Source organism: Bubalus bubalis, chromosome 4 (assembly GCF_019923935.1).
Source record: "Bubalus bubalis isolate 160015118507 breed Murrah chromosome 4, NDDB_SH_1, whole genome shotgun sequence".
Classification (NCBI taxonomy): Eukaryota; Metazoa; Chordata; class Mammalia; order Artiodactyla; family Bovidae; genus Bubalus; species Bubalus bubalis.
The window spans coordinates 9,761,145-9,773,375 of NC_059160.1; the positions used below are offsets into that span (position 1 = coordinate 9,761,145).

General features: G+C 39.5%; 1 protein-coding gene across 1 annotated transcript in view; it reads left to right on the forward strand.

Moving 5' to 3' along the window:
• Positions 1-3,591, forward strand: part of DMC1 (DNA meiotic recombinase 1) — a 44,391-nt gene extending 40,800 nt beyond the window's left edge. Inside the window, exon 14 of the mRNA XM_006071328.4 lies at positions 3,460-3,591. Within this exon, the coding sequence (XP_006071390.2) occupies positions 3,460-3,529 (70 nt within the window). The 3' untranslated portion in view covers positions 3,530-3,591. The remainder of the gene's footprint in view (positions 1-3,459) is intronic.
• The last annotated feature ends 8,640 nt before the right edge of the window (positions 3,592-12,231 follow it).

Here is a 12,231-nt window from a genome sequence, read left to right on the forward strand (position 1 = left end):
TGTTGAATTAACAAATGAATGAACTCCATCTACATGTTCAATCATTTGTATATTTAATCAAGTCTTCTAAACTTTTAGGAACAAATAACCCCTGCCATTTTTACAGTCCTAAGAGAACACTAGGGTTCTGCAGACTCAACAAAGGATAATTAAAATTATCATAGAAGTTAATTATGTCAAATATCCATAAATTTGAATAAAAATAGCAAAACCAGATCAGAACTTAAAATGTCAAAATAGTTTTCTGTGCAGCTTGTACTTCCTTCTTTATGATTCCTAAAGATTTCTCACAAAGAATTCTCCTTGACTTTAGAAAAAAACATTTTGATAGAGAAGATCATGAAGCTAAAAACAATAACAATGCTAGCTAACACTTAACTGAGTGGGTTCTGTGTGCTAGGCCTTGTGCCAAATGGAGATTATTATCTCCATTTACACATGAGGAAGGGCTTCCCTGGTAGCTCAGTGGTAAAGAACCCACCTGCCAATGCAGGAGACACAGGTTTGATCCCTGGATTGGGAAGGTCCCCTGAAGAAGAAAATGGCAACCTGCTCCCAATATTCTTGTCTGTGAAATCCCATGGACAGAGAAGCCTGGCTAGCTACAGTCCATAGGTTTCCAAAAGAGTTGGACACAGGGACTAAACAACAATAACAACACATGAGAAAACCAAGGTCCCAGGTAGTTAGGTTACCATTGCCCCTCTAGAGTCTATTTTAAACATAGACGCCAGAATGATCCTTTATAACACCAAGTCACGTCATATCTATCCTCTGTTTAAAACCCTCCAATAGCTCCCCATCTTGAGTCAGAATAAAAACCCATCTCTACACTGCTTTACAGAGCACTACATGAATGGCCCTATTCTTAATTCATGCTAGAAATGGAATACCCCCATTTCTGCCTCACAGGCCCCTATGAAGTCCTTTATAATCTATGAGACCTTTCCTGAGTAACCTAGCCTGCATAACTTCTTTCCTTAGAGTTCTATAACATATACTGACTTGAAGGAACTTAGCTTACTTTGCATAGTTTACCTTTTAGGCTTCTTGAGAGTAATGCACGCATCCATTCTAAGTCACTTCAGTCATGTCCAACTCTTTGCAACCCCATGGACTGTAGCCTGCCAGGCTCCTCTGTGCTTGGGATTCTCCAGGCAGGAATACTAGAGTGGATTACCATTTCTTTCTTCATCTTGAGAGTAAAGGCTGTCTCAATTTTATAAATTCTGTGGGGTCTAGTACTTACTAAAGTCTGATTTTCAAAGAGTTAAAAAAATTAAAAACATCACTTTCTGTAAATCAACATAAGATGGACAAGTGTTAGAGATTTTCTTCATCTCAATTAATGAAGAAACCACTGATTTAAAGGATAATTTGAGGAACAGAGATTTATGTAGTTGGTCAGTTCAGTGAAGAAATAAATTTGCTAATAGATGCAAAACTGGTTAATACCCTGCCAGGCAATAAGTTATAACATTTAAAGTTGTCGTTTCTACTGGGGAGAAACCTATTGTTTCTCTACACAGTGAAAATTCATTTCCATTGTTATAGACTGGCATAATAAGAATAATTTGCACTGCTATCGGTTTTCTACAAATAAATCTCTACTCCTATAGAGTTGTAAAATAAAATGTAAAATTTAAAAGAGCATGTAATGGGGGGTAAAAAAATAAAGAGCTTGTAATCATGACTCGTACAAATATAAAATGTCAAAGATCATATTTAACTCAGTAAGTCATGCAGGAACCAGTAAGATTTTATAACCAGATCAAAGGAAAAATCAAATTAACACACAGATGCAGTCATATAAGTAATGCTGAAATGAATTCTAAATTGATAAAAATGGGTTAATATCCATAGGACAATAATCAATTATGTTCCTCTTCACATAATTTACATTTCTATGGACAAGAATAATTTGTGTTACTCATAGTTTTCTGCAGCTCATGGAGTTGTAAAATAGCTCAAAGATAACGAAAACCATGGAATCCTCATAGATTTGTATAACCTGGAAGGATGTGTTAGGCAACCTCTTTTTCCACTGAAGGTACTCAGTAATCTTTTAGTTCATTTCAAAGTCTTTCACGGTTTTTCCCTACATTAGTCATGGAAAGATGCACACCCATTTATTTTAGTATTTTTTAAAATTTTATTGAAGTATAGGTGATTTACAGTGTTACATTAATTTTTGCTGTAAAAGTGATTCTGGTATACATATATATGTATTCTTTTTCATATTCATTTCCATCATAGTTCATTACAGGATATTGAATATAGTTCCCTGTGCTATGAGGAAGAACTTTGTTGTTTATTCATTTTAGGTATAATAGTTTGCGTCTGTTAATCCCAAACTCTCAATCCTTCCCTTCCCCACCCTGCCTTGGCAGCCACAAGTCTGTTCTATCTGTGGGTCTGTTTTGTTTCATATGTATGTTCATTTGTGTCTTATTTTAGTTTCCACGTATAAGTATTTGTCTTTCTCTTTTTGATTTACTTTGCTTAGTATGATAATCTCTAAATCCACCCATGTTGCTGCATATAGCATTATTTTATTTTTTTATGTGAGTAATATTCCATTGTGTACATGTATATGACATAAACATACACACACACATATATATACATTCATTTGTCAATAGACATTGGGTTGTTTCCATGTCTAGACTATCATAAATAATGCTGCTATGAACATAGAGGTGCATGTCTCTTTTTGAATTATGGTATTGTCTGGATATATGCCCGGGATTGGGATTACAGGATCATATGGCAACTCTGTTTTTAGTTTTTCAAGGAACCGCCAAAAAACAAAGGAACCTCCATACTGTTTTCCATAGTGGCTGTACCAATTTACATTCCCACCAACAATGTAGGTGGGTACCCTTTTCTCCAAATCCCCTCCAGCATTTGTTATTTGTAGACTTTTTAATGATGGACATTTCGACCACTGTGAGGTGGTACCTCAATGTAGTTTTGATTTGCATTTCTTTGATAATTAGCGATGATGAGCATCTTTTCATGTGCCTATTGGCTGTCTATATGTCTTCTTTGGAGAAATGTCTATTTAGGTCTCCTGCCCATTTTTCAGTTGGGTTGTTTTTTTGTTATTGAGCTGTATGAGGTACATACCATTTAGAATCAGTAAACCCCTAAAGGTCTTCTGCACAATGCCTGATAGTGCACTGTAAGAACACACAGTTATCCCTGTTGCCTATTTCCAAGTTTAGGGTAATTTTTCTTGACATCCAGAACCTTAGAAGTTATTATATAGAAGTTATTCTATAAATGTTTGTGACAGTTGATAATACTTGTAGATAAATTCTGCAATCCACATTTAGCTGTACCAACTCACATGTCTCAGGAGACTCAGACTAATAGGAATATGATGCCTGTGACATGAATACAGTATTTATAGCAATAGAGCTTTTTATAAACTTCTGTTCCCTTGTATTCTGTTAGCCCTGAGATGCCTGAAAATGAAGCCACCTTCACAATAACTGCTGGAGGAATTGGGGATGCCAAGGAGTAGGTGGCGAATTGATGCAGATTGCTTCTTAGTGCTTATTAGGAGCTGAAGAAATGGAAAAGCAGTCTTAAATTTCAGATCTTGAAGTAAGAGTTTGGTTTTTTTTCATGTGTTACTAATGGAAAGTCAGCAGAAGAGATTTAACTCATATTTATTTTAAAAGTCTCTGATTTATAATAACTATACATTATATGTCAGTTCAGGAATATAAATATGTATATGAATGAATAAATGTTTTGAGAATTAGGGAGGCATTACCTCACTTTAGCTTTTCAAAGTGAGCCACTAAGCAGATGGAAAGTCTAAGAGCTCAGAAATGTCCCCTTCTCCTGCAACTTCCCTATGAACACAGAAGTGAATAAACTTACAAAGGAGGGAGGAATGTTTGCAGGACACACACAGAAAAGCTTTTTTATTTATGATATCCAACTGTACATTCACAATTTCAGCAACAGAAATGAAACATTAAATTAAGCTAAATTTTTAAATCATTTGACTTTTAGACAAATTGAAATTATTTTTTAAAAATGTACTTCTGATTGGGAAGATAAAAGCAAAGGTAATTAGGATCTTTTCAGTTTTAGGTGGTCAATATAGTGTGACTTATATTTTAGAAGAGAATTCAAAATCTTTTTTAAAATACTAAGGTTAATTGAAATGTAAAATTTTGTATACTAATTTTATAAATGTGTAAAAATATTGTTTTTTCTAAGTGTTAAAAATAAAATCTGGTTTTCAAAATGTATGTATAATAAAAATATTTATAAATTAAAACTAATAATATTTACACTGACAATCTTTATAGGTCTCAAAAAGGTTTAATTTCTTACGTTGCATCCACTTGTATGAGAATTCAAGTGCTAAAAGTACCATTTGTTACAAAAGGTATTTGATTATACATTAAATCATTCACTCACCAAGTGAATGTTAAGTCTAAACAATCTACAAAAGAAGTATGGTTCCTGCCCTCAAAAGAATGTATATACTAGTTAAAAGAAACTCCTAATGTTTATGAAAGAATGAGAGAGCAAATGATTAAAAAGTACTTTGGATTCTGTGATTTCAGAAGTGGGGGAAGAACAGTTAAGCTGTGGGATAGCATATGCAGAGGTATAAAAGCTAGGATTTAGGAACAGAGACCAACTTGGCAAGCAGAAATTGTTTATAGTGTGAAGTACTGGGAAATAAGAACTTTTAAATTTTACTATTATTTTTAAATCTCAGAAGCTGCTCCTCTGAGTAAGCAGAAGTTAAAGTCATTTTATATTTTTGCAAAGTCACTTTTTGGCCTTTTTTTAGTGTGCAAATATAAATGCACACTTTTCCTGAGCGGGGGAAGGTTTTACTACTTGATAAAAACTGAGCATTTCCAAGAGATTCCTTGGTATGCCAATCCTTGGAGAGGAAATGGACTAATCTGTTTAGGAGCCCAGAGCTTTCTTGGTAGGACAGGAAATAAATCTCTTAAGATTTGAAATTCAGGAAAATTTTCTAAGTTAAGCTGAATACCCCCAGAAAAGAAGACTTTACCCATTGGTATAGAGGTGGAAACCTACGGTTCTGTGGGAAAGGCTGGTTTCAGTGTGGCACATGGCTAAGGCTGGAAACCTCTCTGGATCCAGCCACTCTTATATGTACTGGTTTAGAGAACAGTAGCTAAGCATGTGAATGTGCACTAAAAAGAAAAAGCCTATAACCTTGGGGCCCAACTTTGGGAAGGCATAGCAGATTGTGCAGTGCCCACTGAACTTTTCTAGGCCAGGTTCTCTTTGTCACCAGTGACCAAAGTATTAAGTCTTTCCAGTCTTCCTTCTCCATCTTTCTATAGAAATAACTTTGGCTTCTTATTCCAAGGGGCAAAAAAGAGATGCTGTTGGACAGGACTATTTTGATTGCAAGCCACAGAAACTCAAACTAGCAAATGCAAGACATGAATTCATTGGCTCAAGAGACTGAAAAATCCAGAAGTAGAGGTGATGACCTTAGCCATCCACGGCTGGAGCCAAGATTTCTAACAGAATCCTCAGGACATTTCTCTCTGCCTCTGCTCATTTTCATGCTGCTATTGTTCTTTCTCAGGCTCTCCCCACATAGTAAGTAGCCAAAATGCTGCTTGTAACTCTAGACTTACATCCCACTAGAAAAGGCATGCCTTTTTCCTCCATGGATTATTTATTCTGTGAAAACAAGCAAAAACCACCAAATGAGAACAGAGGCTATTTATTCAGAGTTGCTACAGCCAGAGTCTGTGACCTTATTTGCTTTTGGTAGAGATTCAAAGGCAGGCAGAGGAATGGGAAGGCTTTATAGAGGAAAGAAGGAAAGGCTTCAGGTATGTTCTGATTGGAGGCTGTTGGCATGGAGAGTTGGAAGAGTAATTTGATAGAGATGTGGAAAACAGATAAGGGAAATAATGCTGGCATCAGGGAGCTAATTTAGGAAACAGTTATGAAAAATTAATTGTTAGGTGATAAAGAATGGGCCTGGGGTGGTAGCAATGAAATGGATAGACAGTTCAAAAAAGGTAGTTAAGATTTAGTGTGAGACTGAATATAAAGAGAGGAAGAGAAGGCAGAGTCACAGGTGACTTGACAAATTTCTTTAACCTATGAGAGGAGATTATGTTTGTATCATGAATACAAATAAAGAAGTATCAAATAAAGACTAGGAACTTTACCTGGGAGGGTAGGTTTCTATTATTTTGCTAAGGCTGCCATAATAAAGCACCACAAACTTAGATGGCTTAACAGAAATTATTGTTTTTGAACTTTTTATTTTGTATTGCAGTATAGCTGATTAACAATGCTGTGATGGTTTCAAGTGAACAGCAAAAGGACTCAGCCATACATATACATGTATCCATTCTCCCCCAAACCTCTCTGCCATCCAGGCTGCCACATAACACTGAGCACAGTTCCATGCGCTATAATAGGGCCTTGTAAATTATCTGTTTGAAATACAGCAATGTGTGCATGACCATCCTAAACTCCCTAACTGTCCCCCCCCCCCCCCCCCAGCAACCATAAGTCTAAACAACAGAAATTATTGTCTCACAGTTCTAGACGCTAGAAGGCCAAGGTCAAGATTGGTTCCTTCTCAGGGCTGTGAGGAGAATCTGTTCCATGCGTCTCCCCTAGCTTCTGATAATTTTCAGTATTCTTTGACTTGTAGAAGAATCACACTGATTTCTGCCTTCATCGTCACATGGGTTTTTTTCCTGTGTGCCTGTCTTTTTGTCCAAATTTCCTCTTTTTATAAGTATACCAGTCATAATGGATTAGAGGCCCACCCTAATCCAGTAAGACCTCAGCTTAACTAATTACATCTACAATGACCCTATTTCTAAATAAGGTCACACACTGATGAATTGGGGTTAGGACTTCAACATATAAATTTTAAGGTGGACACAATGAAGTAATGGTAAGAATCAGACACAGTTAATGGTCAAACACCAGGATGCACTAGATACAACCTGAACTCAATACCTGCTAGTCAGAAACATGGAAGGCAAGATCTGGGGAAACCTAGTATATATTTAGAAGATGAAGAGTTTGAAATAAAGAACAAAGGAAAACAAGGACAGAAAGCTAGGAGATCAGAATAGGGTGGTCAAGCCAAAAATAGGGAATACGATACACCAGACTCAGAAAAGGGAAATCTTTCATGAAGAGGAGAGAGATCAGAACCTTAGACACCAAGTTTCAGCCAGCTGTCTCCTTCACCTGACTCAGGCTTGTTGGATATGGTGAATGTTTATCACTGTTTGGTTGCACAATTTTCATTTATCCATCATAATAACACTCTGCTTTTCTTTTAGTCACCTCTTCCCAATTCATGTAGTCTATCCTGAGACATCAGATACTGAGCAACAGTCACAAGGATGAGAGCGTGGATTAGAGGTCACTAATACATGCGGTGACAGAAAGGGCAGGAAGGCTGGCAGCAGTGGCACTGACCTGAACAAGCTGTCCTGCGACTAGACTGCAGGCTTCTGACTCCTGAACTACACAGCTATTTAGACTCCTGTCCTTTCCTATGGTAGTTCTCCAGCCTCTTGACAATTCAGTGACTCCTAATGCCCTTCTGATAAATTTGTCTTTGCTTTACTAGTCAGAGTTGGATTCTATCATTTGCAATCTAGAACTCCAACCAAGGTGACACCCAAATGCTGCTTCAGGGGACTGGAAAAAAAGAAAGCCAGGAAGGGCTTACTTAACACTCAGGTGGATGATTCCTCATTATTCATATACTCTTCTATACCAGTCTTCAATATTTTAAAAGGAAAATTGTTGATAAGACTATTAGTCAGAATTTTACTTGACTGAACCCAAAATAATTGTATCTTAAACAAAACCAAGGTTTATTTTTCTCTCGTAGACAGAAATCTGAAGCCAGGCAAGTCCAGAACTATTACAGTGGCTCTACTTTGTAATCAGGACTCCAGGCTTTCTGCTTCCATCCTGCTCTTGGCTTCCATTTTCAGCGTCAGCTCATAGCTTAAGATAATACTGGAACTAGGGTCAGAGAAATCAAGTTGGGGAAATAAAAATGAAAGGTAAAAGGGCCAAAAAGGGTCCTTTCCAGCTGAGTCAGCTCCTATGAAGCCCTCTCCCAACACAACACTTTTGCTTACATCTCATTGGCCTGAACTCAGTCATATGGCTTTATCAATATACAAAGGCGTGGGAAATACTGTCTTTTGTTGTAAGCAGCAGTATCCCCAGCTGAAAATCGTAGTTCTATAATTAAGGAGGAAAGAAAATGGCTATTGGTAAGCAACTACCAGTTTCTACCACAAAATCTTCTTTTACTTTCTCAGCAATGACAAATTTCTCAAATGTCTATTACTATATACAAGGCAGAGCACTTCAGGAGTTCTATACTTGTACCAGTAAAGCTGGTTGAGGAGTATATCAGTTAGAATGCCCTCAGCTGCAAGTAACAGAAAACCCAACTGAAAGTAGCCTAAACAATGAGGAAATATGCCATCTCTTATAATAAAAAGTGCAGAAGTCAACCAACTGCTATGTTAGTTAATTCAGCAACTCTATAATATCATCAAGGGTTCATGTTCTTTCTTTTCACTTCCCCTCATATGGTTATAGGGCTCTAAAAGCCCCACTTTGGTCAGAACATGACTATGGAAGTTCTGCCTTCACATCCTAACTTGAAAACATCTAGAAAAAGGCAAGGTATTCTTTCAGGAGCAAGGAAATAGCTCACCCATACAGTTGCATTCAGCTTGTGGTTTGGCTAGAGGGTCTAAGATGGCTTTGCCTGTATACCTGGTATCTTCGTGGGGACGGTTGAAAAAGTGAGACTTCTGTCATCATTCAGTAGTCTAGCCTGAGCTGCTTTACATGGCAACTGGGTTCCAAAAGGGCACATGCTTAGCAAGCCTCTACTTGCCTTATGCTTGTTACTGTCTCATTCGCCAAAGCAAATCACACAAGAGGTCCAGAGTCATTGTAGGAGGGGATTACACCAGGGCTTGAATACCAGGAAATGTGCTTTCTTGGAGGTCATCAGTACAGTAGTCTTCTACAGGGTACTGTTTTGAGCCCTTTGGGATGGGGCATTTGTCTTCAAGAACTTACAATATGGTCAGGGATGTGAGACAAACTCTTGGAAAGTTAAATAGAAACTCATGACTTCAATATCTAAATAACATTTTAAAGACTATGGATGTCTGAAGGCAGGCCCAGAGAGAGGGGTTTTAACTTGGAAAAGCTAGTTGGATTTTTTTCCCAGGAGATTTCATATGGTGGTGAATGTTCCATGCCTCAGGGTCAGGCCTTCAGTGTTCATCTTCAGTATGTTTAGTGCCCTGGGTGCATGCATGCTGAGTCACTTCAGTTGTGTCCAACTCTTTGCAACCCCATGGACTGCAGCCTGCCAGGCTCCTCTGTTCATGGGGATTCTGCAGGCAAAAATACTGGAGTGGGTTGCCATGCCCTCCCCCAGGGCATCTTCCCAACCCAGGGATCAAACCAAGGTCTCCAGCATTGCAGGCAGTTTCTTTACTGTCTGAGCCACCAGGGAAGTCCAAGAATACTGGAGTGGGTAGCCTATCCCTTCTCCAGGGAATCTTCCCAACCCAGGAATCGAACTGGGGTCTCCTGCACTGCAGGCAGATTCTTTACCAGCTAAGCTACCAGGGAAGCCCATTTAGTGCCCCGCCGCCGCTGCTGCTGCTGCTGCTGCTGCTAAGTCGTGTCAGTTGTGTCCGACTCTGTGCGACCCCATAGACGGCAGCCCACCAGGCTCCCTCGTCCCTGGGATTCTCCAGGCAAGAACACTGGAGTGGGTTGCCATTTCCTTCTCCAATGCATGAAAGTGAAAAGTGAAAGTGAAGTCGCTCAGTCGTGTCCGACCCTCAGCGACCCCATGGACTGCAGCCCACCAGGCTCCTCTGTCCATGGGATATTCCAGGCAAGAGTACTGGAGTGGGTCGCCAGTGCCTTCTCTGATTTAGTGCCCTGGTACTGGTTAATTTCTAGAGAAATTAACTTCAACCTGACTAAACACACAAGCTGCCAGGGAGAGTATACCAGGACGCCAGTGACACTGAAGAGTAGAATATAATGTCAAGCAGACCAGATGTGAATATTGACCTGAACAGCCAGCCCATTGCCTCAATGAACAAATTCATATGAAGCTAAATATGCTTGATGGACACAGATTCAGAATAAGGCTGCTTGGACATAAAATTTGAATTATTAATGGCTTCTGGTAGCCCATTACATTGATCTTCATTCATTTATATGTATATTTTCCGGAGAAGGCAATGGCACCCCACTCCAGTACTCTAGCCTGGAAAATCCCATGGATGGAGGAGCCTGGTGGGCTGCAGTCCATGGGGTCGCTATGTGTCGGACATGACTGAGCAACTTCACTTTCACTTTTCACTTTCATGCATCGGAGAAGGAAATGGCAACCCACTCCACTGTTCTTGCCTGGAGAATCCCAGGGATGGGGGAGCCTGGTGGGCTGCATTCTATGGGGTCGCACAGAGTCGGACATAACTGAAGCGACTTAGCAGCAGCATGAAGTGCATGTGTGCTCACTCGGTGATGTCTGACTCTTTGTGACCCCATGGACTGTAGCCCACCAGGCTCCTCTCTGTTCATGGGATTCTCCAGGCAAGAGTACTAGAGTGGATTGCCATTTCCTTCTCCAGGGCATCTTCCTGACCAAGGGATCGAATTCGAGTCTCCTGCATTGGCAGGCGTGTTCTTTACCACTGAGCTACCAGGAAAGTCCCCTTAATTACTCTGAGCAGGAGTCATTTTAAAGGGAAACAACAGGACTGCAGCACTTCCATAAATTCTCAAACATGTCTAGAATTACATATGTATATAAAAGCAAAAGCCCCTTCTTTCGACTCCAACTGATTTCCACCCAGTACCAATATGAACCACCTCCAGATCAGGTAGGGCTGTGTGTTTATTTGGGATTGATGTCCTTGTTTGGTACAGTCTTTTATCAAAGATAACCCTAATGCTAGTTGGTTTTCCTCTAAGTGTGTGCAAATTATATTTTGCCTTTGTGATCAAAATTATGTAAATACCAGAGTTTTCCTTCTCATTAATATCTTAGAGACACCAGTTGGTGTTTAACTGACCTATTGACGTTTTCACTGTCTTTGTCCTTATGTTCTAATTGTTGATGCCAGTTTATTTTTCTTCATATTATTAAGTCTATTTCTAGAATACAATTGACTGTAACATAATTATATACTTTGGGGTCAATTTTCTTCCTTTCCATTCTGTTTCTTAGAAGGATGTTGCCAACTTTCCTCCCTGACTCTCCACTTGGCTCCATATCTTTTCAACACTGCTGTATCTATCTGGGCAACACAGAGTAATCTATTAAAAACATGAATCCACCTCTCTAACTCTTGCTCATCTACTGAATTTGGTCTGTATTTCAGCATTTACCTACTCCCTCCCTCTAGGTTTCCCAGGTGGCACTAGTGGTAAAGAACCCGCCTGCCAATGAAGGAGATATAAGAGATGCAGGTTCAATCCCCGAGTGGGGAAGATCCCCTGGAGGAGGGCATGGCAACCCACGCCAGTATTCTTGCCTGGAGAATCCCATGGACAGAAGACCCTGATAGGCTACAATCAGGGTCACAAAAAGTCAGCCACAACTGAAGCAACTTAGCATGCACTCCTTCCCTCCAGCCTTTGAGGACTGACTTTCCTCCTTATGCTTGTCAGAAGCAAACCAGGAATCTCAATCACCTTGGTTTTCTTCAAGGAAAAAGACTTGTCTGTATTTCCCAGCAAAGACAAGACCCTTCTATATAGTTCAAGAGACTCTCAGGGCCTCCCAGGCACCAGCAGGCATAGTCTAACTGGCAGGTCTGATCTTTAACTCTTGAGCCCTCTTGAGCCCATTTCATGCGAAATGCCAGGCTGGATGAATAACAAGCTGGAATCAAGATTGCCAGGAGAAATACCAACAACCTCAGATATGCATATGATACCACTTTAATGGCAGAAAGTGAAGAAGAACTAAAGAGCCTCCTGAGGAGGGTGAAACAGGAGAGTGAAGCTGGCTTAGAACTCAAAAAAACTAAGATCATGGCATCCGGTCCCATCACTTCATGGCAAATAGATGGGGAAACAATGGAAACAGTGAAAGGCTTTATTTTCTTGGGTTCCAAAATCACTGCCGATGTTGTTGTCAGCCATGAAATT